The sequence below is a fragment of the Cibotium barometz genome, chromosome 47, assembly GCF_041138505.1.
Source record: "Cibotium barometz isolate CiBa-2024 chromosome 47, ASM4113850v1, whole genome shotgun sequence".
NCBI classification, from domain to species: domain Eukaryota; kingdom Viridiplantae; phylum Streptophyta; class Polypodiopsida; order Cyatheales; family Cibotiaceae; genus Cibotium; species Cibotium barometz.
This window is the reverse complement of record NC_141092.1, coordinates 5,252,217-5,279,773: the sequence shown is the minus strand read 5'-3', so window position 1 is coordinate 5,279,773 and position 27,557 is coordinate 5,252,217. Positions and strand designations below refer to the sequence as shown.

At 44.6% G+C, this 27,557-nt stretch overlaps 1 protein-coding gene and 1 long non-coding RNA gene across 8 annotated transcripts in view; one reads left to right on the top strand and one right to left on the bottom strand.

The window, feature by feature from the left end:
- LOC147611295 (uncharacterized) overlaps window positions 1-20,995 on the bottom strand; it is a 52,159-nt gene extending 31,164 nt beyond the window's left edge. For 4 of the 6 annotated variants that reach the window (XR_015263733.1, XR_015263732.1, XR_015263737.1 and 1 more), the window contains exons 1-3: window positions 20,859-20,995; window positions 20,140-20,531; window positions 19,978-20,053 (exon numbers count right to left, since the gene is read on the bottom strand). This is a non-coding gene — a long non-coding RNA (uncharacterized LOC147611295). Of the gene's footprint in view, window positions 1-17,702; window positions 17,784-19,977; window positions 20,054-20,139; window positions 20,532-20,858 lie in introns of all 6 variants that reach the window. The other 2 variants (XR_015263734.1, XR_015263736.1) reach the window with 1 other exon arrangement.
- LOC147611294 (CDPK-related kinase 5-like) overlaps window positions 1-21,006 on the top strand; it is a 52,232-nt gene extending 31,226 nt beyond the window's left edge. Inside the window, exons 10-11 of one of the 2 annotated variants that reach the window (XM_086784379.1) lie at window positions 20,360-20,527; window positions 20,872-21,006. In XM_086784379.1, the coding sequence (XP_086640505.1) occupies window positions 20,360-20,527; window positions 20,872-20,985 (282 nt within the window). In that variant the 3' untranslated portion in view covers window positions 20,986-21,006. Of the gene's footprint in view, window positions 1-20,350; window positions 20,528-20,871 lie in introns of both variants that reach the window. The other variant, XM_086784378.1, reaches the window with a different exon arrangement.
- The last annotated feature ends 6,551 nt before the right edge of the window (window positions 21,007-27,557 follow it).

Here is a 27,557-nt window from a genome sequence, read left to right as displayed (position 1 = left end):
TCACTCCACTATGCACTTGGCATTGTCTGAATCCAACGTAATGCCTGATGGTCAGTGCGAACCTCAAAGTCACGACCATACAGAAAATGTTTCCAATGTTTCAAGGCCTGTATAACTGCTAGGAGTTCACGATTATAGACTGAGTAGTTTTTCTCTGCAGGCAGTAACTTACGAGACATGTAAGCTACTGGATGACCATTCTGTTGCAATACACCTCCAATTGCGATGTTACTTGCATCGGTGATCACCTGAAATGGCTCGTCCCACGAGGCAAGTGCTAAACAAGGCGCTTTTGATAAAGTCACCTTGAGGTTCTTGAATGCCTCCAATGCTCGTGGAGTCATTCGAATCTTTTGCCTTCTTGTCTTCACACCCTTTAGCAGATCGGTGAGATCCGCCGAGAGTGGAGTATGCCTGGCATATACCCACAAAGGATCTGATGTCAAAGGTTGTATGAGGTATTTCCCAATTGACAATCTCGGCCACTTTAGCCGGATCAAGTCGAATGCCTTCAACACTAATTATGTATCCCAAGTAATGCACCTGGAACAGATAAAATTTTCATTGACGTAGAGCTCGTTGCTTTCCAGCAACTTAAGAACTTTCTCCACATCAATGTCATGCTGCTCAACCGTAGCTGAAAATACCAGTATGTCGTCCAGAAATATGAACACACACTTTCCAATCAAACATGCATCATCATGCAGTTAAATGTAGCTGGGGTGTTCGTCAAGCCAAATGACATGACCACAAATTCATAGTGGGCCCGTTCCGTACGGAAGGTTGTCTTGGGAATGTCCCCCTCCACAATCCGCACCTGGTGGTATCCACTCTTTAAATCAAGTTTCGAGAACACCTTTGCTCCATTCAACCGCTCGAGAATATAATCAATTCGAGGCATCGGGAATTTGTTCTTGATAGTCAGCTTATTGAGTGCACGATAATCGACACACAAACAGGAAGACCCATCTTTCTTCTTGACAAATAAGATCGGGGCTACAAATGGCGACACGCTGGGGCAGATGAAGCCAAATTGCAACAATTCTTGGAGTTGGCTGGCCAACTCCGATTCCATTGTCTTGGAAAGGCGATACGGAAACTTGCTCGGGAGTTCCGAGCTTGGGAGGAGGTCAATCTTGTGGTCCTCCGGTCTGGACGGGGGGGGGCTGGGGAGGGAGGCTGTCTCGAAGAAAAATCTTCTGGAACTTTTCATGGAGAGCCGAGTACTTCTCAGAAGCACTGGCCACCGTCTGGGCTGTCTGGATGTATATCATCGCACACTGTGCGCCTTGCCTGACTGCTCGCTTAGCCTGCAAGTGGCTTATGAGTGGAAAGTTCGGAATTCCTGGCTCACACTTAATGGTCACTGGGGCGTTTGACACATTCCAATTGATCTGGAACGTGTGCTTGTCCCACTTGACATCTGGAAAAAACTTGTGAAACCACTGAATACCCAAAATTATGTCTGTACCTTCTACAAGAGGGACAACCATAAAATCACGCACAAATTCTATGTCCTGAATAACTAACTTAGCACCTTGAGCTTCATACTTGATGCTCGTTGGTCATGCCTGTGCTAAAACCCTCAACCTGTTTGTCCACCGAAGTTAGGTCAAAACGGGCATGCCTAGCGGCCTGTTCCGTGACCACATCCTCCGTGCTGCCGCTGTCAAACAAGACAACGACTCTCTCGCCACCTATGTAGCCAAAGGACTTGAGCAATTCGTTGCGCTCATACTCCTGGCCATGGGCGCCCTTCTGCTTATCTTCGAGCTCCCGGCTAATAATTGCTCCAACTGCAGCACCGGGATTTGAAGAACTAGGGCAACCACTGGGGTCTGTGTGGTAGCAGAGCTCACCACGGAAGCTATGGAGGCAACGGCGGCTGGCTTTGAAGGCTTCTTATTAGGACAATCGACAAAAGAAACATCTACCCTCCTTCTTGTGCTGAGAAAGCTCCTCAGCACTCAACTCGCCACCTATCTTACCTGCCTCCGCTTTCTAGTCTGGAGTAAGCTTAGACGCATTGTTCAAGTTCTTGGAGCCAGAGGCTCCCGGGCTCTGTTCCGGGGAGGACCCCGTCTGGCTCTGGCTTTTGACTCTCGAGGAGGCGGTAGCCTTGGGAGAAGTCAGCTGGGAAGTCTTGGGCTTGCCACCATTATGCTTCATTTTTGCACTCTAAACAAGCGAGAGTGCATCTTCAAAGGTGGCTGGCCTAAACATACGCACCTCCCACTGGATTTGCGTGTCAAGGCCATACAAAAACTGCCCTTTCTTGTCCATATCAGATAAGCCTAGTTGCAGACATAAAGTCAAAATTCTATTAGCAAACTGAAGAACTAGTTGCGCGTTCTGACGCACTCCCCTGAACTCGTCTTCGAGTCGCTCAAGGTAATGGGGCGGTAGAAACCGTTGCTTAAGGTCGCGGACAAACTCGTCCCACACATAAGCTGCCATACCTAATCTGGTGTGGGCATGAGCCCACTGAGTCCACCAAGGAATGGCCTCACCTTCCAAGTACCAACTGGCTAAGATCACTCTGTCAGCATCTGTCTTTCTAACTGCGGCAAAGTAAGCTTCAAACTGATGCAACCATGAATAGAGAGTTGTGGGGTCGAGTTTACCATTATACTTACTGAAGTTCATTTTCTCGGGAAAATGATTCGATGGCCGCCAGAGTCAATCTCGCGTCCCAAGCTGCTAGGTAATGCTCGTGTTCCACGCGTCGCATGGCTTCGTCTTCACGTTGTTGGATCTCCAATGCACGCATCTGCAACTCAAGCAAAGAGCTCGGCCGCCACGGTTGTGACCCCGCGAGAGGGTCCCTGTGTCGAGGATCTCGAATCTAGGATACGGAAGGAGAGGGAGGAGGAGATGGAAAACGCGACGCTAGAGAACGGGTATGTTCTTCCAGAGCCTCATCTGCGCCTTCTGCTCTTCCAACTTGGTCGTCTGGTCTGCGGTTGCTCGCATCATCTGTTGGAACATCTCTGCAACACTCAAGCCCGGTGCCCTAGCTCGGCTGCCTGGTGCACTCTGGTCCCATGGTTCTTGGTCTCTCTCGTCGTCGAAGCTCGCTATAGCAGGAAAAAGTAGTTCCTTTCCGAAGCGCAATCTGACCATCCACTATGTGTGTGGGAGACGTTCGGAGGCTTCCGGAGGTTGAAAACCAACCGTCCTTCGCGGGACAAGAGTCACTCCGAAAGGGGTAGTCCACCGGCGTCTGAAAACCAACCACACGAGCAAGAAAAATTTATCGTTTCTTTGCTGAATCTTTGCACTTGAAGTAGGCTCTGATACCACTGTAACATGCGAAAGCTTCGGGGGAGATCGGTAACTTCAATGCTCAGAAATCAGCACACTTTTCGCAACGGAATTAACGCACAAAACTGAATGAAGATGTGCAGAAAATAGAGAGAGAGAGAGAGAGAGAGAGAGAGAGGGAGAGACGAGAGGACACAGTATTGGGTCCCAAATACCCTCTGGAGGGCCCCCACCACGGATGGTGTATTTGCTTTATTAGAATGATATAAATCTGAAAAGAAAATACAGAAATCTTGACCTTTCTGTATTTGCTTTATTAGAATGATGTAAATCTGAAAAGAAAATATAGAAATCTTGACCTCTCTTGGCTGAGAAATCTCTGCCCTTGACCTGCAGTCCTCCACCCCTATGCTTTAGCAACTTCTTGGCTGTCCTAGCCCTTGTATGCTTGAGCACTTGGTGAATTGTGAGATAACACAAATGAATTGTGGCTCTCCTATTTATACTACTCATAAACAGCACTCGGCCAGCTCTTATCCAGGCGGCCAGTTCACTTTTCTGCCCACGACTGTAAATCAGCATTAAATGCTAGAAAAATCACATAAAAAGTTGCGCATCATTTCATGGCTGGCTGGGCATCATGCGCATGATTCTAGATGGGCTGGGCACTGAATCTAGACTGCCTTGGGGACTGGGCAGCCTGTATGGGCAGCCCCAAACTTGCCCTACAGCCCTATAAAAGCTTCATGTACTGTCAGCTGCCCCTGGCATGCCCCTGGGGCTGTCCTACAGCCCCTCCATGGCTGGTGGGTTCAGCCAAGGTGGTTTCACACTATCCCCATGCCCACACTAAGTCTTGGGGTAGCCCTATGGGCTGGCCCCTATTCCTAAAAGCAAACCCTAACTATCTACACAATGATCTGGCATCCGGTACCATACCAGATACACAGAATCACTATCATTCCAGAGGGAGACTCACAACGCGGACTGGCACTATTTCATGTGCAAGACAGTGCACACCTGACCTTGGACTCCTATGCAAGACAATGCACACTTGACCTCGGACAACTGGGTTGGATCCCTGACTGACTCGTCCCCGGACTAGGCTCACATGGGACCATTTTATCATCCCAGGTCTTGCACCTTCTGTACAGATATGTCGACGTGGCATCCAAGTGCAGGATACACGTGACACCTCCCTGGAACAAATGACCAATCATCTAGTCTCTTTTGGCTTTCAAGAGGAGGCACAGGCTGTAATGGGGCAAGCAATTCCACCAGTGTATTCCAAATATGCCTATGATGCATACCCAATCCAAGTCGTTGCCTCACTCGACGGAAGGAAAGTAGCATGCCATGCATATTAACCACATTATCGATCCTGTGCAATCCATGTGCATGAAGGAAATAAGATCTGCGAAGCTCTAAAGTGGCCAGAGGCTCTTGAAACACCCTGCTCCAATGAATGTTTTCAAGGCGCAAGGAATTACCGATTGATTGCTGCCGCCCATTCCAATGTAGGTATTCCAAAATAACTTGCCAATCTTGAATCAACCCGGTGACATATGGGCAACCTGGGATTCGTCCTCTAAACTTTCCAAAAACTGTCTTTGTAAGAAATAGACCAATGCCCAAAATCTTTGGTTCGCATGACTATCACCAAGTGAGAAAGTATGATGGCCCAAGGTTGTCGTTGACGTAGAAATTCTAATATAAGGGTGCTTTTTCGAGCAATGAGATGTAGATGAATATCAAGTATGTTAAGTCCACCGTGCATATTTGGATTGCAAACCAATTTCTTTTTGAGAAGACGGAGAGGTTTTCGATCCGTACTTGTGCGGCAAAGACAATCTAAGGCCTTTGACATAAACACATCCAAATCTGATTTTGTCCAAGGCAGTAATGGCAAGTGAAACTGAACATACGCGATTGTACAATTCTCAAACCCACATGCAAGGGCCACGTAGATAGCTTCCAATAGTCAAATTTCTGTTTGAGTTTTTGGAGCACCCATTGCCTTCCTTGCTTAAGGGAAACATGCCAACCAATAGAATATCCCAAGTGTCTTACAATTTCTGTGGGTGGGAAAATCTGTCCTGGCCATAAAACACTATGCCAGTCACAGTAGTTCAGGGGCAAGAGCTTGGATTTCTGAAAATTCACAAAAAGACCAGCAGCCAATTCATATAGATGCAAGGCATCCATGATATTATGAAGATCTGTTGGTATGCTTTTGGGGAAGGAGGAGTTATTGGCATACGCCTGACTGACAAAGTCTCTTCCTCCATGTATGGTGATGTCATGTAAGCTGCCATTCTCTATGCGGTGGCTTGGGCCACGGACAGCAGCCCGGCCCTTGGATACGAGGACGTCACTGGCAGTGTGACCATCCAGGTCTCTGACAGGGCGATGGCGGGGTTCCAACGCCAGACTTCTCTTCGGCAGTCTCCCAGGAGGGGGACGGGCACAAATGGGAGATGATCAGCAGCATGACGGCTTGGCACATATGGAGAGCCCGATGCAGGGAGGCCATAGACCGCCAGGCGACTCCACCGGCGGAGGTCATACAGGCCCTCTAGGTGGACATCATTCACACCTTGAGAGGACACTGGGGGAAACTTCAGGGCGACTCGGATCGCATGAGAGATCGCCGCAAGGCGTTCCTCCGCACTTGGCAGCCTGGCCCTTTCCTCATCGCGAGGGGCGAGGATGTCACTTGGCACTACAAGCCTCCAGTTTGGCTCTTCTCACCTCCCGCATGTACTACTAGGTAGCCCCCCCCAGAGAGCGGCCAGCCACGGGGGTGGAGCTCCAGTATTCACTGTGTTTATTATCCCTCCTTGTGAGGTGAGCTTTGTAGCCTTATGGCGTTTTCTCATTAACTAATAGAAGGATCGTTTTTCCAAAAAAAAAAAAAAAGGCTGCCATTCTCTACCAAGTTATCTATGTATAATAGCATTGGGTGCATTGCAATAGCATAAAGAAGAGCACTAAGTGGACATCCCTGTCTAACAGAACGACCCATCTTCCAGGGCATAGATAGAGCATTCTCGATAATGCACGGTGCTTGGCCATCCTCATAAAGCCAGTAGATGACATTCTTCATTTTATTGCCAAACCCCATCCTTTCCATGACCAAGGCTACAAAATCCCAATGGATTGTATCAAAAGCCTTTTCAATATCAATTTGCATGATAAGCACATCTTGGTTTGTATCTTTAGCATACTCAATACCCACATAAGTATTTGCAATGTTATCCATGATTTGTCAGTGTGGCACAAAGCCATATTGCCTCGGGTGCAAACCATCAAAAAGAAAGTCTTTGATGCGGCTGCCAATCATTTTGGCTTCCAATTTGTAGATCACAAGCATGAGCGTGATCAGACGCCAGTCTGATAAGCAGTCACATAACTGCTTCTTAGGCAACAGACATAGCAGGCCTTCCTTCCAGCATGAAGGGAGACGGCCAGTAACCCAAGATCAATTGATCATAAATAACAGTTGATTTTTTAATAGATCCCAATAAGCCACAAAGAATTCCACATTGAGACCATCCCAACCAGGGGATTTCCATTTACCGAGAGAACGCAGTGCAAAATCCAATTCCTCCATGGTAAAAGGAGTTGTTGTGCTTGTTGGCAAGCAGTCATAATCAGATTAACAAGATCAAGCATGGCATTCCGAGCATCCATGACTTGCTGATTTGGTGAACCGGACGTAGCAAAGAGGCTCTGAAAGTGACTATGGACTTCATTTTGTAGCTCAAGAGAGTCTTGAGTCCACTGATCATCAGATTTCTTCAGCCTATGGAGAGAATGCATTCTTCCTCAAGTGTGAAGGCTTTTGAAAAAGGCCTTGGAAGAGCAACCTTTATCCATCCGAGACTTTTGTCTAGCTCTAACTTGCCATTTAAGCAATTTCCTTTGATCATTCCTCTGAATAAAAAGTTGAGCTCTTGTCAAGGCATCAATCTCATGAGGAACAAGCCCTCGAGTATGACTCGCTACTGATAAAACTTACAAAGTGTGATTTGCATCAGCCACTAATTGTCTATGTACACTCATAAAATGATGTCCATAATCTCACATGATATACTTGTTAGAAGTCATCTCCTGTCTAAGACTCCGGCATTTGTGCACTTGGAGATGGTGGACTCCGATGCTTCATCATCTTCGAGCGAGGAGGCAGTTGGCTTCACCGCGAAGGATACCCGGGAATGGATTCTCGACACTGGTGCTTCTAGGCACATGACTCCATCCCGTGACTTCTTTCTGGATCTGAAACGGCAGTCAGGTCGTATTTTTATTGGCGATAACTCCACTATTCCGATTCATAGTGAGGCCCGGATGGAGATTATTCCCGATGGCAAGGGGGGCAAGCATGCTTCCCGTGTTCTTTATGTCCCTGCTCTGGGTTTTCATCTTCTGTCAGTGCATGAGGTATGCAAGACTGGCTTTAGGGTGGAATTTGAGGAGCATTCAGTTGCTCTGAGGGACCGTGAGACAGGCAAAGTTGTTTGGGAAGGCGGTGTGGAGAACGGCATCTACAAGCTCTCTGCACTCTCCTCACTGACAGGCTCTCAGGTCGGAGATTTGTGGCACTTTCGTTTTGGCCACTTAAATGTGGATGCTTTGCGGCGCGCCTTCCGGGACCAGATGGTGGTTGGCTTGCCAGATGTTGGTAGTAGGCAAGGACGCTGCAGTTCTTGCATACGTGGTAAGCAGCACAGGGAATCCTTTCCGAAGCAGGCTTCCAGGCGGGCTTCGAAACCATTGGAGTTGATTCACACTGACTTGTGTGGACCACAGCAGATACCATCCTTGGGAGGATCTCTCTACTTCATGCTGCTTGTTGATGATTGTACCAGATTCACGTGGGTCTACTTTCTTTCACAGAAGGACTAGGCTTTTGCTCGGTTCAAGGATTGGCACGTGATGGTGGAGAAAGAGTCTGGTTTTCAGGTCAAGACTCTCAGGGCTGACAAAGGAGGTGAATTCTCCTCGACTGTATTTTTCCGGTTTTGTGCAGATCATGGCATCAAGAGGGAATTGGCCAATACCGGATCGCCTTCGGAGAATGGAGTTGTTGAACGTAAGAACAGGACTGTGGTGGAGATGGCGAGGACCATGCTGGAGCATCATGATCTTCCTCGTCCTCTTTGGGGTGAGGCTGTGGCAACAGCTGTCCATACCATTAACCGCTCTCCGACGACTTCTGTACCCCATATGACTCCATTTGAGGCATATTTTGGCAGGAAACCCGATGTCTCGCACTTCCGTGTCTTTGGGAGTGACGCGTATGTACATATTCCGAAGAAGCAGAGGGGGAAGCTTGACTCCAAGTCCCGCAAGCTGGTATTTGTGGGGTATAACTCTCTTTCCAAGGGATACAGGTTGTATGATCCAGAGAGGAACGAGATTGTTGTCAGCCGGGATGTGGTCTTTGACGAGCATGTTCCAGCATCCACTGTCGAGGAGCCGCCACTTCTTGGAGATCCAGAGGAGTCTGATGATGATTCCCAGTCTACCACTCCAGTTGATCCACCTCAGTCATCTCACAGGAGGCTGAGCCCGCAGCTGGAGTTGAGCCTCCGCGACCACAGGAGGCTCCACGATCTGTTCAAGTACCTAGGTGGTTGTTAGACACCCTTCGGGAGTCAGGTGTCACGGAGCTACCCTCCGAGTGGACCACAAAGGACGGCCCTCGAAGATCACATCGAGTCCGAGATAAAAGCAACACGGCGGAGCTTCTTCAGGTGAACTATGCTCTGATGTCTCGTATCATGCGGGATAAAGAGCCCACTTCCGTAAAGGAAGCCCTTTCACAGGCTTGGAGGGAAGCCATGCAGGTGGAACTTGATGCCATTGAGAAGAACAACACTTGGGAGTTGGTACCGAGGCCGTCAAAGCGGTCAGTCATTGGTGTCAAATGGGTCTTTAAGACCAAGTACGCGTCTGATGGGTCGGTGGACAAACACAAAGCCAGGCTCGTGGCTAAGGGTTATGCTCAGCGGCCAGGCATCGACTACGAGGATACCTTTGCACCGACAGCGCGGATGACCACGATTCGGACCGTTCTTGCCCTTGCTTCTTCTCAGAGGTGGCCCGTGTACCAGATGGATGTAAAATCGGCGTTCCTTAATGGTGACCTGCAGGAGGAGGTGTACGTTGAGCAGCCTCCAGGCTTTATTGTTCCAGGATCGGAAGGGATGGTTTACAGGTTACGTAAGGCCTTGTATGGTCTTAAGCAGGCTCCGCGGGCTTGGAATCAGAAGATTGATTCCTTCTTCATTCGGACTGGATTCCAGAGATCGGTTGCAGATCCGAACCTGTATCTCTTTCGGGAACGCGGCATGGTCACACTTATCATCCTTTATGTGGATGATCTCATTCTCAGCGGCGGTCATGTGGAGCACATTGGAGTGACGAAGGCTGCCTTGTCAAAGGAGTTTGAGATGACCGACTTAGGCTTACTCCACTTCTTTTTGGGATTGGAGATCTGGCAGACCCAGAGGGGGTTTTTCGTCTCTCAGCAGCGGTATGTTCATGAGTTGCTTGAGGCCTTTGGGATGGAGAACTGCAAGCCTATTACTTCGCCGATGGACCCGAACACAAAGTTAACCGTTACAGATTCTTGTGAGCCAGTTGATGCCTCGCAGTACCGGAAGTTGGTTGGTTCATTGATCTGGTTGCTGAACACCAGATTGGACTTGAGCTTCTCCGTGGGGCTGTTGAGCTCTTTTATGCAGACGCCATTGAAGACTCATTGGGACGCAGGATTGCGGATCTTGCGGTATCTGCAGAGTACGAAGGATCTGGGACTCTTTTACACAGGAGGGAATGGAGTCAAGCTCCAAGGTTGGAGTGACTCAGATTGGGGAGGAGATCCAGACACGAGGAGATCTACTTCAGGATACACTTTTACCCTCGGCTCGGGAGCAGTTTCTTGGAGCAGCAAGAAGCAGCCAACTATTGCCCTTTCTTCGACAGAGGCAGAGTATCGGGCTGCTTGTGGTGCTGCTTGTGAGGTTGTATGGCTGCGGAGGCTGCTAGGCGAGATGGGGTTTCCACAGAGGGAGCCCACAGTCATCCAGTGTGATAGCCAGAGTTGTATAGCTATTGCTCGGAACCCGGTTTTCCATGCCCGGACCAAGCATATAGAGATACAGTATCACTTTGTACGTGAGAAGATCTTGGCGGGTGACATCTTGCTACTTTATTGTTCGACGGAAGACAATGCGGCGGACCTCTTCACGAAGTCTCTACCTCAGGCTACGCTCAGGCGGCACTCCAGCTCCCTGGGGTTGGTTACACAGCCAGGAGCTGAGAGGGGGTGTTAGAAGTCATCTCCTATCTATTTGTATACACCAGGGCCTCTGTTGTGGGTGTGCCCGCCCGTATATCATTTTTCCACACTCCCCGTATTTTTTCCCTATTTTTTCCATTTTTTCCTAGTGGCTGGAGGGCTGCCAGGTGATGCCAGGAGCATCCCAATGCTGGCCGACTAGACATTCCTCAGTCGTGTGCATCTGGGCTGCTGGCCGACCTGTTCTGACTAGGCGTAGGCATCTGTAGCTGGCCGACTGCTATTTTCAGCAGTCGTGGGCACCTTCTGGAGCTGGCCGACTGCTCACATGCAGATGTATATATATTGCCCCTCAGCCCCCACCACTTTCTCATTCACTTTTTCGGGATCTTGTGTATAGAGAAGAGTTTACACACCTATCTCTCTGTGTTTCTTGTGCTGATTATTTTCTGCAGTCTACTTGCTCTTGTCTACCCAAGTTTGGATATCATTTCCACTGCATATTCTGACAATACTGCATGCGGGTGACAAAACGTCCCCATGCAGGTGACAAACTGTCTACCATAGCATGCATTTGTAAAGGCTCAATCGCCGCAACAACCATACAACTGAAATCATCATGCGAAACATAAGCATTATTCACCAACAAAAGTCTTTTGCATGATGGCAGTGGCCGAGCATTAACACTCATTCCAAAATACATATTCATACACAATGGATAGTGATCTGATAGACGGAGAGAGAAATCAATGGACATGTTACAGGTGAAAGCATCAAATTGAGTGGCATTAAGCATATACCATCGGTCTAGTCTAGCCCAGTAATCCAATGCATTATGCTTATATGTAAATCCAGGAGCCCGAGGCATTAGGTACTTCCACAAGTCATTGGCATTCATGAAGGCCATTGCATTTGCCCAATCACATCTTTCAATAGCAGTCATGTGCACACAACGAGAAGCGCTATCACCAAAGGCCGCAAAATTATTGAAGTCAACACACAAAAAGGCATTTGCAATCCACCGATAAGCGGCCAGTGACCTCCACATGATTGCCCGTTCCATAGAGTTTTGCAAGGCATATAAGGATGCAAATTCGTAAATCTCACCATTTAGCATACATTGTATGACCAACCATCTACCAGAGTGGGATCATTGAAGGCCATAAATGGCTAAAGCTCATGTCTCAGTAGCATAACAACACCCGAAAACGAACCTTGTCTAGAATAGAATATATGTGTAGCCTACAAAGAAACCTTACAGCAAAAGCATTCTAGTTGTGCTCTTGAAGACAAACGATATGCAGTTTAGTTTTGTTCACATAATCCCAAAGAAGCCTCCATTTATTGGTGTCACAAAGGCCACGCATATTATAGGAAACACACTTGATTGGTATATACATATTTACAGCAGAGATGATGAAAACAAGCGTGAAAGAGCGTTCTTGGGAGAGGTTTATACTCTCCATTCATGGCAGAGATTGTTGGCATGAGGATGACATTTCGAGGAGACCATCCACTCTTCTTTATTCATGGTCTAATAGGAGAAGGGATGCAGGATGTATTTATGCACGGTTAGATAGATTTTATGTGGATGATTGGGTGCTTGACAGAGGTGGGCATACTTTTATTGCTACAGGCACCTCTAAATCACATCATTGCCCAGTGGTTTTATGTATTAGAGATCCGAATTGCCATGGATCAGCACCCCATGTACGCATCCCTGATCATTTGTTGTCAGATGCAGAGCTGTCACGTCGTATGCTTGATATTTGGAGATCTCATGATTTCTCACATGCCTCTCAAAGCCTAGCCTCTGCTCTCTGTGATATTAGTGACTTTTATCACACATGTGCCCTGTCTAAGAGGCAAGAGGCCTTGGATTTAGAAAGGGCTATTACACGTAGATTGGCTGCCTTACAGAAAGACACGAGAAACATCCTCATGCTCAATGGGTTGCAGATTCTTTATGTATTAACAAACATTTCTTGCTACTCATGGCCCATCTCATGCCAGAGATAGTGCCAGGCAGTTGCAGGATTCACATGGCACTCTTCACTCAGATCCTCTTATGGTTAGACAGATTGCCACTGATTTCTATCGCTAGCTTCTTAGTGCTGAGCCGCACTCTGATTTGAGACACAAGGCACAGAGGAAGGTTTGGAATGCATTGCCACATTTGATCACTGAGGAGATGTGTGCCGCCCTGGATGCCCCTTTTTCTATGCAAGAGTTCAGTCATGCTCTTCATGCCTTACCTCATGTGGTAAGTGTCCAGGGGAGGATGGCCTCTCCCCTATTTTTTTCATTACTTTTAGGGATGAGATTGGGGCTGAGATCACATCGGCTCTCCAGGGAATGTGGAACACAGGTTCTATGCCTTCTTCTCTCACTAAGGGGCTTATTTATCTTATTCCTAAAAGTGGGGATAAGACATTGATTGGCCAGTGGAGACCTATTACCTTACTTGGGACTGCATATAAGATTCTTGCTAAAGCAGTGAGCATCAGATTGCAGCCAATTTTGCAGGATGTCATTCATGATACTCAGAATGGATTCTTACATGGCAGAAGCATCTTTGATAACATTTTCTCGTTTTGGGAGGCCGTCGAATGGGCTAAAGCGAGCAATCAGCCCTTAGCCATTCTACTCTTGGATTTTGAGAAGGCCTATGATAGAGTGGATTGGGACTTTCTTGTGGGTACTCTTAGCCATATGGGCTTCTCTCAGAGATGGATAAAGGGAGTTTCATGCATGTATCGTGATGCCCACAGTAGAGTGCTCGCTTGCGGTGATAGAGGAGAGCGGTTTCAGATTTCTCGCTCAGTACGATAGGGTTGCCCTTTAGCCCCATTATTATATATCATAGTTGCAGAGGCCATGAGCATCTTTCTCCGTAACACTGCTGGTATTTCTAGATTGAAGTTGCCTCTTAGTAGTCAAGAGGAATTGGTTGACTCTAAGTTAGCTGATGACACAGCCATGTTCTTGGAGGCTTCACATATATGCTTATGTTCCTTCCGGGTAGCACTAGAGGAGTTCTGTTTGGCAACAAGGGCACTCATTAATTGGCACAAATCTGTTGGTTTTTGGGTTAGTGATTCACCGAGAGTTGCTTGGGGTGCAGAGCTTGGTTTTACTTGGATCAGCAGAGGATGCACTGCTAGATATTTGGGATGCCAGGCTGGGATTGATATTTCTCCTGCAGAGCAGTTTGCTCCGGTACTTATGAGTATCAAGAAGAAGCTCCTCCATTGGAGCTCCAAGAGATTAGATTTAGCTTCCAGAGCTTTGGTGGCTAATCAGGTATTGATTGCCTCAGCTTGGTTTATTGCCTCTTGTTGGTGCTTCTCTCCTGCGTGCATTGGTCAATTGCGGAGATTGATCCGTAATTTTCTCTGGTCGGGTTTGGATGGCACCTCAGACACTCGTGCCAGGGTAGCTTGGCTCACAGTTATTCAGCCCAAACGAGAGGGGGGCTTGAATATTATCGATCCGGATGTTCAGTGTAGGGCGTTGCTCTGCAAACTTGTGGTAAGAGGTTTCCTACCAGGCACTGAGCCTTGGAAGGATTTTTTCTTGTCTCAGATTTCTGGATGTACACCCCGGGTCGAGAGAGACTAGATGCCCAGCACACGATTTTGATCAGGGCACCATCTTCCCCTCTTATTGCAGCCATTGTCAGAGCACGGAGAAGCATGAGATCTTTTTTGCGACAAAGGCTTCCTATGTCTTTAGATAAGGCTGACCGACAACCTATTATGTGGAATGAGCTCATCAGGGATGAGGCAGGTCGGCCACTTGGTGCATCTCGTTATATGCAATGGTCCGGATGGGAGAGATGTGCATACACAGTTCTTGCTTGGAAGACCTTTAAGAGTCTTCCGGAGGATCGGAGAGCTACATCCATTCAGCATCTTAGGGGCTCTCACATTCGTATTGATCAGATTGATGCAGCTATTCCGCATGAGTGGCTCTCTGGGACCTTTCATGAAGACTATCATCCGAGTTGGCTGGGAGTTTTTTCGAGGATAGGCATACCTTTGCAGGTCATTGCTCTCCCGGGCCAGGAGGCTACAAATTGCATCATTTACTCTATCATGCCTGGAGGGAAATTGAGGAGATGTAGTATGGAGGAGATCATCCCAGATACTAGGCTTAGTTCAGTGAGGATTGTTGGTCGTTCGGGGAAGCATTGGTTCATTGACCCTTCTCTTCAAATAGTGACTCATGGCTCTTGGTGTTTGTGGTTATATGGTGGCAGTCCTATCAGATATCTTCAGTGGGATCCAGGAGAGTGGGAGTGGATTGATGCCTTCGATCCTTTGAAAAGTCTTCCTTTTTTCAGTTTCACCGTCCGGAATGCCAGGCTTCTCCTCACTCAACAGATGCATAGGATCCCTACTCTCAGGTCTCATTGGGAGAGCTATGATATTTCTCCAATGATACAACGCAGATATTGGCATAGACTTTGGCACGCATACAGAAGGAGCCAAATCTCTCGTTTCTTTTGGTTATTCTTACATGGTGGTCTCCCCACCAATCAGTGGAGATCGGTTTTCGGTGTAACACCTTCCTGTCCTAGGTGTACGACAGATTCTGAGACTGTACAACATTGTTTATGGGGATGCAGCACTACACAGCAGATTTGGGGTTCTGTAGCCCAACTTATGGGCAAACTGAGTGGCCGAGCCATGCATGTGACTTGGGGGTCAGTTGCTTGGCTCTCCCAGTCCAGTCCGCAGCTTTTTTATGAGGACAGTGGTACAAATTCTGCTATTTTCATTCGCAGAGGTATTGCCCAGCATGGTTTATTGCAGAATGTCCCTCACTCTGATTATACACCCCCCAAACAGAGGATTGACAACAGTTGGGAGATTGTTGCCAATATTACAGCATGGCAAATCTGGAGAGCTAGATGCACAAAGGCTATTGAGAGTGTCCAGATTTTTGGGTCTCAGTGCATTAGTACTATATAGGGTGATATCATCCATACTCTTATGGCTACTTGGGCTCGTATTCAGGGGCCCTCTCGTTCTACGCAGGCAAAGCGCATGATATTTATGCGAGAGTGGGACCATGGCATCTTCTTTTCCTCTACTACCACGGGTCTTTCATGGCATCATGATGCTCCTCAATGGTTGAAATCACCTTACATATTGGGAGGTTTCTATTATAGCTGTGATTGTTGTATGTCTTTTTCATACTTAATAGAAGTCTCTTTCTGGGAAAAAAAAAAAAAACAAGCGTGAAAATCAGGTGACCATCCAAACATCTACCAATCCCTCTTCACAAGGGCGGGCCGATTCTGCAGGGGCATCATTTTGCATCTCATTTAGAGAAAACCAATTGGCAGGAGCATCAGCATCAATACCATCATACATGTGAATTGATTGCCCATGCAATACAACTGTCCACATTTTGCCTACACCAGCAACTCCTCTAACCACATCCGAGAAAGACGTAGTAGTGTCTGATCCATTTTTAGAAACATTTTCAGTCGAATTTCTTTGGACTACTGGTCGAGGCTTAATGACTTTTTTAGGTGTTTGCCAGGCATTCAATTCCTGAGCTTCCTTATCTTTATCCTTGGACACTGATGGTGCATTATTCACCTTGGCTTTGCCCTTGTCCTGACCATTGACAGGTTGCACTTTAGAGAGCTTCACCACTTTTGGTGGTTGAACATTGGTGACAATAGCAACAACAGGCTTTTCCGAAGGAGATACACCATTGGCCGGTGCTGGAAACAGTACTGTGGGACATTCAGATTGCATATGACCAAATTTCCCACAAGAGAAACAAGAACCAGCAAACCTCACCCATTTGAGGGTAAATGAGCCTGTTGTGGAACCATGCCATTCACGTCAACATTGATGGTGACACTTGGTGGCGTTGGCACATCAGTGTTCCATAAAACGCAAAAACAATGTATTTCCTGAAGCTTGCGGTGGACAAACCACCTTCCCCAAGTTTTGAGCAACATAAGGCAGAGCTAGTTTGCAGTAAAGCTCGTTCGCAATAAAGCAGGATGTCTGGCACCTCCACCCATACTTACATTTATGGCGAATAAGACGTTGGTAGTCCTTTGTAGGCGACCATGGGTACACATGCACCAATCGGCCACCACGATCAACGATGTAGCATCTACGCACATAACCGCCCTGTAACATAGCTTTGAGTCACGAACCAACATCGGGCGCAGCTGGCATACGACCCGGGAAGAACAAGACAACCGCCTTCTCAGCCAAATCTAGAACTGGAACGATCAAAGCCTCGCCAGGGATATTGACTCTGAAAGATGGTAATGGATTGTCTGCCCATACACACTTAATCTCTGAGAAACTTTCCTGTAAAGTGTTTGCGAAATGCTGCACAGCTGAATCATCATAGGAATGATTGCTAAGGTCTGAGGTCGAGACACCTGAAGCTTTCATCTTCTTAGATCTACTATAAACATGGAGAACTTCAGAGGAACCACCAAGAAGCTTTTGCGCATAGGATTCCATTCTGAGCTTCACTGTACACCACACACACACACACACAGTCGCACCCAGAAGAAAAAAACGAAGGGGACAGGCGGCAGACATGCGAGGCTGCAGAAGAAGCAGGTGGCGGCAGGAGGCAGGACAGTAGACGCTGAAGGGGCAGCACACGACAGACAACAACCAGCGCTGCAGACACAGCGAAGGAGGACAGGAGGCCAGCGCTGCAGGAGTACTAGAGGGCGGCAGGCAGTGGGCAGCGCTGCACAGGCAGATCTCAGACGTAAGCGGCGCAAGCAGATCTCAAACCCGGGCCCAGGATCTCAAACGCACGCGAACATAACTCTCTCTCTCACACACACACACACAGTCTTTCTTCAAGACACCCACACACAAGAGGGGATCGACCAATGAAGACACCATCTGCAGGGACAAGAAGCAGGATGTTCAGCTGCATATTCAACCCGTACAACAGCTGCAGATGATTGTACAGGTGCTGATCAGCACGAGTTATAAGAAAGAAAGAAAGCTGTATTATTGTCTGTGGAAGACACCAAGGGTTTGTGAGACCATAAGTAATACAATATTACCATGGATATACTGAGCCATGGAAGAGCTGGAAAGAATTGAAAAAACAGGAAAAAACGCACCAATGTCTGTATACATCCAATTAGCAAATGATAATCCTACGATCCCTCCTCAGTTAGTACCAATCTCAGGGAAGAACGCCTCTGTAATGCAAAAAAATCACTATATAGCAATGTCTACAGAAAATGAATTTCTATAAGAAAATATGCAAAAAAAAAAAATCACCATATATTAATGTCTAAGAAAATGATTTTCTAAAAGAATATGTTTCTATATATCAAAAATCAAGTTTAGTGATTCACTTGCTGATATTAATGAACATATTACTAGTAATTCATAGATATACTAGAGAATATTATCAACCACAACTCGTATGCTTGGGCAATTGTGCCTGTGGTTTTCCACAGATGTTTTCCATCCGGCAAGCATGGCCTCCGTGAGGGCTCATCCATGGATCATGGCAAAGGAGAGAAGAGCTCCGTACTCTCCTTGGCCATATGGAATCTTTGTTGCACAAAGCCAACAATGAGCCAATTGCAGCATCCAAAGCAACATCCTCAAGTTGCATTTAACAGTTCAATGCTTGTTCAGCACGTACGTGCAATATAATCCGTCATTATGAGACATTATCTTGAATTGGAAGCTTGTGAAGTACTTCTTGTGCTTTTGCAAGTGCTCCACATTTTGCAGGTGGTGATATCCAAAATCTGAAAACAACTACCTCTCTGTGCTCTCAATGCAGGGCCATGACATTAACCAAGCAAAATGACAATTTTTCTTCTTCCAATTGGTAGGTAGCTTTGTTTTTAGAAGATTTCACTTTGCTAGGACTGAATCCTTGCTGCTCTGAAAGCTGATTTGAAGACTGAAGGCTTGAATGCACAGTTGAGGGGTGGAAGACCCTACAGGTTGTCTAACTACACGACCAAAAATCCATCCAATCTCTCTTTGTCTGTTGCCTTTCTACTCTTTGTTATCTGTTTTGCACCTTGCCCATCTGCCCGCGTCCGTATTTTTGGGCTGTTTTGCGTTAGGCCAGTGGCCGCCCACTGTAGGGTGCCCCACTGGCCTGCCCAAAGAAGGCAGAACATCTGCCCAGATTTTCTGACTGTACTTAGATCCTTCTTTCCTTCCTAGCATCTCCCATCATGCCTGTGCATGTATGTCTACCCGGAGAGCATAACACTCAATGCCCCTGTTCCTTCATCAACTAAAACTCACGATGGTCAGAATCTAGTTGTCAATGCCCTAATAGGCATGACACATGCATCTAAGGGCTGATGCATGGAAAATGCATGTCGTGAGTCCAGCAACACCTAGAAATGCGAGCCCATTTCCTACTTAATAACCTTACAATAATGCAGTAAGTGTGCTCCATAAGAAACATCTTAATCTCGCACCATTCCCACTCCAGAAGGGTGGTAAAATACAATGCCCTAAGCAAAGTGGCCATGAATCTCCAGGTTGGTCTAGCAAAGGAGACCTGATGCCACTCTACCCTATGCCATCTGAACTTTGCAAGCAAGATTGGCATTGAAGTGGTGCCTCAGTGGCACTACCTCAACTAGGCTAGGTTTGGTAGAGAGTGGAACCTGGTGTGTACTCAACTGAATAGCTGACTAATGGCCTCTAATGAGCAAGAAAGGTGACAACGATTTAAAAAAACTTGCCCAACAAGCCACAAGTTAGGATTAGGCAAAGTAGCCATGCCATGATAGCCCATCCATGCTACTTGACCATGCATGCTATTGATAAGCCAAAGTAGTGGCTTGTAATCCTACAGGCCTGTACACTTTAGTCTGGATCGATCATGAGTCCTGTGGGTAGAAAGGCATTGTGTTTTATGAGACCCTCTAAGCTACGTCTCATTCATCTAGTCAGGAAATTTCTATACAAATTATCGAAAGCACTTGTCGAAAAGATGATTCAAGTTCTGTGACCATTGGGCTGGGGCTTGCAACACATTGGCTGAGAAGTCCACTGGCTAAAGAGTGCATCATATATAGCTATTGGCAGAAATTTGGTTTTAAAAGAAGTTTCTTTCCAGGTGTGGCTAATGCTGCATATATACTCTAGCGAAAAACCCAGAGGCCAACGTTGCCTGACATAACGCTCAATGAAATCAACTGTTGCAGAAGCATTAACCAGACCGCCTTCCAGTATGTGGAAAAAAGGGGATTTGGGGTTGGCAAGGAAGAAAAAGGGGGGTTTGGGGTGTGTGTGTCTGTGGGTGTGTGTGTGTGGGGGGGGGGGGGGGGGGGCACGGGGGGTTGGGGGGTTGGGGGGAATGGGGGATTCCATATTAACAAGAACAAATAGACTACTAAGGGCACTCACCTCAAGCTCTCAAGTATCCCATCTCTTAAAAGAAACATGTGATGAGCTGCTGAAAGATATCATAGGCTCACATCTCCTGCATAACACAACATAGTGGCATAATCTACAGTAAATATTGGCCTCAAATCACAATAAAATAACCCCAAACTTTTAAGCCCATACCTTGCTTTCCCACACACTCAGATATGTAGATGTTGCATTTTTGTCATAACCAAGTCAGTGATGCTTCTCATCCTTTCTCCCACCAATATGATGCTCTATCCTAATTTTTGTTAGACCTTCATGATACTTTACATCATTCGATGTATGTGCAATACATAGAATGAAGGAAACATAGGTCTTCAAGACTAAAATGCCAGCATTGATCTCTAAGGTGATGCAGATGAGCCCCCTCGCTTCGCAAAAGATGTACTTCCACGAGTTTTGTGCTGCTGCAATGAATGTCCATCAACTGGAGATGTTGGAAAGCTGGGAGGAGAAGGTGAAGAAAGCATACGAACACTTCGACAAGAAAGGAAACCGCCTGGTGTCAGTCGAAGAACTGGCCGAGGTACCTTCAATGCTTTCCCAAGCAGTTGTTAATCAAAAACACCATGCATGCTTTTTCCAAGCAGTTGAAAAATCAAAACACCATGAATGCTTTTTCCAAGCAGTTGAAAATCAAAACACCATGAACGCGCCGTGCAACACCATAGAATGTATGATCAATAGGAATTCCAATGTACGGCATGGATATGCTTATGCTAACATTGAATGGTTATGGTGCATGTGTGTTAGGCAAACAGTATGGTGCATTTGAGATGGAAGTGTATGATTTTGATGTGATTTTATACAATTACTGAAACAGGAAATGGTGTGTTTATCATTTTTCTTTTCCTTACCATCTGTGTACAGGAAATGGAAATCCCTGAGAGAGTCCCTGCCAGCATGTTTCTACACGAGTGGGTGAGGCTCGATGATGGCAAGCTGAGCTTCAAAGGGTTCACCAAGCTCTTGCTTGCTTATTAAGAAGTTGTTTTGCCCTCAAAAGCTGGTTAACGTTTTATTAACAAGGGCTATTGGGTCCTTGCACTATGGTTGTAACATTAACACTCCAAAATTTCTCTTGATTTAATGTCACATATTTTCTAGTGAACAAGGTGATCCAAGCCCTTGCTTCTCAACAACAAGGTTGCTTTTTTAGATACAGCCAACCCTAACCTTCAATTTGAAGGCCACCATAAACTAGCTTGACCTTTGAAAATTAACTAAATATGTATATTTATGTGTAAAATCTAGAGAAATTTTCAAACTAGTGCCCTCATTTGCAACCCTATTTTCAATGAGGTCTTCTCTAGAAGGTTTGAAGGGCTTTGATGCCCTCAGAAAGAGAAAGCTTCAAATTTTAGCCACTGAATCTAAACGGTCGTAATAAAAGACAAGGTAAAGTGTGGAAAATTTGGCACTATTTCTCCCTAACCCATCAATTTTAAAGGGTGATGGGGCCCATCAAAAATCATCCTTGTTTCTCGAACATTCTTCTAGTATATAACTTTCACTTTCATTCAAATATTTTAGCTTTTTAAGTATTGATAGGTGCTTAAGTACTAAAATAATAGGTGCAATGCAGCACAGCAAACAACAAGCCCTTCTCAACATTATTCATAGAATTATTTTCCCATTTACAAAATAATATAGCATTTTTAAGTACTCTAAAGAACCACTAGCATTTCTATCAATGTGGTCCTTATACCCCTTTTTACCTTATAGTCTTTAATAAAATGGTCCTTATAGCCCTTTTTACACTGTTGGGCTAATTAGTCCTTCTTGGTCTACTCTTGTAAAAGGTTGTATCTCTATAAAAGTTATAGCATAATAGTATTCCAAACTTTATCTTTGTAAAAAACGATGGCATCATTGTGAATTTGTGAAGGATTGCTTGTATTTGGACTACTTAGTCCTTTTTTATCTCTGTAAAAGGTATGACATATTAGTATTCCAAACTTTCCCTGCGGAAAAAACTTTGGCATCATTATGGTTTGTATTCTCCTTTTTACTTTGTTCGATTACTTAGTCCTTTTCAATTGTTATCTCGGTAAAAAAATATGAAATAGTGGTTTTCGAAACTTTCTATATGGAAAAAGCTAAAACTTTGGCATTAATTGTGAATGATGGCTTGCATTCTCTTTTTTGCTTGGTTGGACTAGTTAGTCCTTTTCGGTCGGTTGTGTCTTTGTATAAGACATGACATAGTTTTATTCCAAACTTTTGCTCAACAAAAAATCTTGGCATTATTGCAAATGATGGCTTGTATATGTGTAGAACTTATTGAGCGGGCTCGATATTGACATGTTCAATTATTGGGTGGACTCAATAATGATATGTGTAGAACTCTTTGACACTACACAAGAACTATTATCTCGTTAATCCTTAGACCATGATTATCATGCTCATCATACACTATCTATTTATTTAGCTCATTATTTCCAAGAAAAAAAACATTTTTTATAATCATTACTTATATTCTTGCCTTTCAAGTTTACTATGAATGTTCTATTCTAAAGTTACTGAGTTGTTTACCCATAGGATTCTAAATTTGTTTACCCATAGGATTTAGTTGCCTTTTTTTTGTTTACCTACCTTTGTGAAATAAACACATTAGTGGTATTCCAAACACTTCCTAAGCAAAATATCTAAGCCAATCCTATGCCTATAGAAACATTCAAGATATTATCCATGATAATCCTTTCTTGAATGATCTTTGGAAAACTATCATGGGCATACTCCTAATGAAAAACACTTTAGCCAGAATCTTGAGGATCCCCATTACAGTGCTATCCTTCCAATGATTGAAAGAGCTAGAAACTGTCTATTTTAGAACCAACTTGTTGACACGTTATTTGAAGTAGGAAGTAAAAAAACTTTTCTCTCCACAAAAAGAGAGAAAAGGTCTTAGAAAAACTCCATGGTAATACCATCTACACCATGAGATTTCTCTATGCCCAAAAGCTTCATCGTCCTAAAAAATTCTTTCAATCTTTTTTGTTTTGCCCTTCAACTTCATTACCAAAGAGGTAAATTTAATGTAGCAGATGCCCTAAGCCGCATGATGGTGAACGAGCTGAGCTTCACCACATTTAAGAACAAGTTCTGGATTCACTGTGTGGTTTGTGTGAGCATGATCCATCTTATTTAGAGGTTTGGTGTGTTGTACACGCGCACTCTTGCCAGTAGCAACCATTGCCTTCCTTGTAAGAGAGGAATGCTAGTCCAGAGCGATTAGCTGAGGTTTCTACAAAAAGAAGAAGGAGTTCTAACCTGGAGAGACTAGATGAGTCTCTTGGGTTATGTACTATGATGGAGAGCTCGGGGGAGGACCCTTCACAACCATTAGACATTGTTTCAAATGGGGGTGATAAAGTTCATTCGGGGAATGGTTTAGAAACGTCTCTATCAACGATGGGTACTTGCTTTATAAAGGTAACTTTACAAAGGTAGAGTTTGTGTACCATCTATTGATGACTTTCGGTGCCAAATTCTTATTGAAAGTCATGATAGTCTAAGTGCTGGTCATCCTGGGGTACAAAAGACCTATGCACTAGTTGTAAAAAAGTTCTATTGGCCTAATTTGTTCAAGGGCGTCCAAGACTTTGTGTTGAAATGCAAGAAGTGCCACGTTAATAAGCATGAGCATCTCAAAGGGGAATGAGAGAGTGTTTCCATGGATTTTATCACCAGGTTACCTAAAACAAGTCAAGGTGGGTGGTAGATAAGTTGACTAAAATGGCTAAGTTTATTCCTATTAGAAAGGAGGTAAAAACTCCTCCTCTAGCTATATGGCTTACTTTTGCAGATATAGTTTCTCATAGAGATAGAAAGTTCTATAGCCACTTTTGGAGAAAAATCTTTAAAAAGTTGGATATTACTCTAAGTATGAGTACAGCCAATCATCCGCACTCTGATGGTGGTCAGACGAAAAAAGTCAAGCAAGTACTAGAATACATGCCTCAAGCATGTGAGTAAAAAGCAATCAAATTGAGAGGAGTATTTGCCACTTTGGAAATTTTCATAGGTTATTCCTCTAGGAAAATCTTCGAACGTAGTTAAGAGCTTTAACTATCCTTTGTATTCTGACCGAACCCGCGGGTCACATGGCCAAATCAAGGAGGCGTGTGGTATACACATGTGTGATAGCACCAACTCAAAGATGATGTGATTTGTCCGCATGGTGGATGTTTTGATGACATGGACTAATGATGTGGCAACTAGAGTGAGGTGGCAGCTCTCCCTCCTTCAACATGTTTTGATGACATTAAAACAAGCAAGTTATCAACATTTTATGATCATATTCTCTACTTGTTCAAATTTGGGACAGGTCGTCATATACATTATATTTGGGGCAGGTGATAAACTATCTACCTATTCAAATATGGGACATGCCGTATATTGACTACTTATTCAAATTTAGGATCGGCCATATACACTATAAGAAAGAAATTTGGTGTTTGAAATTCCCAACTTTCGATCAAACCATATGTTAAAGTGTATGACTAAGGGTGTGATGTTTTCTCCCCTTGCATGATCGAACCCTGTCACACATTTCTCAATTGCTTTTTGACGCACTCCATGCCAAAGGGTCATCGGCATTTTTAGCACTATTTTACAACAGACTGTACTGTGGGATGGCACATTATTATACCATTTGCAAGTAATCTATGATTTAGACAAATCTTACATCTCAAAAGAAATGTTTAATTTTCAAGTCTTCTTAGATAAGTTAAAACTAATAGGTGCTTGCACATAGGGGTATATGCATGTGTTTTTTCATATGGCTATAATTGATAAAGTCGGAGAGAGAGAGAGAGAGTCATATTGGCACCTCTACGGAAAGCCATAATATCATAACCATAAAACACAATCATTCTTGGGTATGGCTTTATGTTCCTTCTTGTTAAAGTTTTGGTTTAAACTTATGATAATAACCATAAAAGCAATCATTTTTTAGTATGGCTTTTGTGTTTTTTCTTTTTTAAGTTTTGGTTTTAACTTATGATAGCTTTCAATGAGCCACACTTGTATTTAGAGAGAGAGAGAGAGAGAGAGCGAGAGAGAGAGAGAGAGAGTATATATTAAACTTCAATGAATGACCCAACATTCTATGAGACTATGAACACATATGATCCATGAATATATATCTAGATGTCATAAACATGAAATATCTATTAAAGGAAAAAATCATATCACACACACACACACACATCCATAGATTCTTTAACACTTTATTTTAGCACTAGAGTACTTTTCTTTATAGTTTTGCGTACTCTTATCTTTATGTTATGGTTGGAGAGTGAAGAAGAAATAAGAAAGTTATTAACCGTTCATCTCTCTCTCTTGTATTCTTGACTAATCTTGTGTGTGTGTGAAGAATTTTGCTTATAAGGAGCTCAAGTTCCCCCTCTCCCCCCTGACACGATGGTACATGGGTAAGGTATATCCATCTCTTTTCCTTTGATTCAAAAGTAAATCTATATAGGTAGATACTAGTCAAGGAGAACGGGTAGTAGGCATATAAAGAAGGGGTAATATCATATCTTGGAAGGCTCTCATCGTTAATTTTACCATCCAGAGTAATTTTGAACCTTGTTCTTTGTTGAGATATTGAGCTCAACTAGTGCTACGACGGACATTGATAACTCGCTTGGGTGACAGCTTCCGCACTTATGCCACTGGCATGGTTGGTGAGATCATGGTCGATATGCCGCCAGTGGATGACAGGCTATTTGATATCCACCTTAGAGTACTAGAGTTATGGCATAGTTATAGCGCAAGCTCATATAGTCGGGTTCACACTATAGACCGACCACTTTGTATGTTGCTGTACTCTTATCTTTTAGTTATATGGTTGTAGAGAAGAGAAGAAGATAGAACAAAATTCAGCCATCCATCTCTCTCTTGTGTCTTGCACTTTCTTGTGTGTGTGTGTGTGTGTTTTGCTTGTAAGGAACTCAATCTCTCTCTCTCCCCCACATTATCTTTATCCCCTTCTCCTTTGAAGGGTCTTGGCTGAGTTCTGTGAAGAGCCTTGCGAACGTCGACATCAAGCTCTTCTTCTTCTGCCTCATCTAGGAAATAACAAGAGAGTGGTACGGGAGCCAAATCTGAAGCTGTCATCATTGATCCAATTAATAGGACCAACCCTCATAAACTTCGGTTCGTGTGAGAGCTAAGGAGGAAAACAAGAGACAAGAACAAGCAAGTAAGGAAGCGGTACATGGGTAAGAGCATCACCATCTCTTTCCCTTCTTGGTTTAGATACAACACCCGTCGGTAGCTCCGAGAACTACACATCTCCTATTAAGGAGCTATCTTCATAGGCTTGGAGGTGCTTGTGTGATACATAGTACTTTGTACAGTATTTTTGCAGTTAGAATTGTGTTTTGGGCTCATCTTGGTCTCCATTCTATCACTGTAATTTATTTTCGGCAGTTCTCGGAAGTTATGGTTGAGATCTGTCTATGGTTGAAATTTGGTTATGTGCAGTAGTGCAGTTTGGGAGTGCAGATAGTGTTTGCACATTATTGTTGACATTGGGTGTGTGTGTGTATGTTCTTTGGTCAAATCTGGTGACCTAAAGGTTGTGTTGAAGTACCGCTGTAGTAGTCACAGAAGATATTGTTGTGTTATTGTTGCATACTGAAATTGTTTGTTGTAATTTTTTGATTGTTCAGAAAAACATGTCTGGTGCCAGAATCAATCAAATTGTTAGTGAGAATTTGAACAAGAATAACTTTCATGCCTAGAAGTTCAGAATGACCAATTTCCTTATGGGTAAAGGATTTTGGGACTATGTCGAAGTAGACAATGAGGAGCCTCCGGAGAGAATACCACTCCAGCAAACATAAAGGCATTCAAGGATTGGAACTAGAAAGGAAAGTCATGTATTGGCTTTCAATTAGTGTGTGAAAGACACGATGATAGGACACATATAGGATGCCAACACATCCAGTAGTAGTTGCATGGCAGAACCTGGTGTGCAGATATTCTAGACCAACAAAAAGGCAAGGAAATTGTAGCTAAAGCAAGAGTTGCATACTGTGGAAAAGAAAAGCATGTCTATCAATAAGTATGCTTTAACGATCAAGGGCATTGTCGAATCCCTTAGGTCCATCAATGTATCGGTGGAAGATGATGATTTGGTGAGTGTGTTTGAATGGGCTTGGCAAAGAGTACAAGCCATTCAAGACCTCCATTGCAGTCAAGGAGAATATTTCCAACTTTCAGGACTTGGTGTCTATGTTGATAATAGAGGAAAAGTCACTAGGTGAGGAGACTTCTTCACAAAGCAACGGAACAGGTCTTTTACTCTACTTCAGGTAGAGGCAGAGGTAGAGGTCATGGTCAAGGCCAAGGTGTTGGCTGACAAGGAAATCAGAATTCTGGACAACAATAGTCCAATGATTTGACAGCAACAATCATACACAGGTGGAAGTAGCCAGTCTAGAGGCAGGGAAAGCCAAAGAGACCGAGGTGGTTTGGCAAAGAAATCGGAATGCAAATAGCATGGAGTGCTATTATTGTGGCAAACCAAGGCACATGGTAAA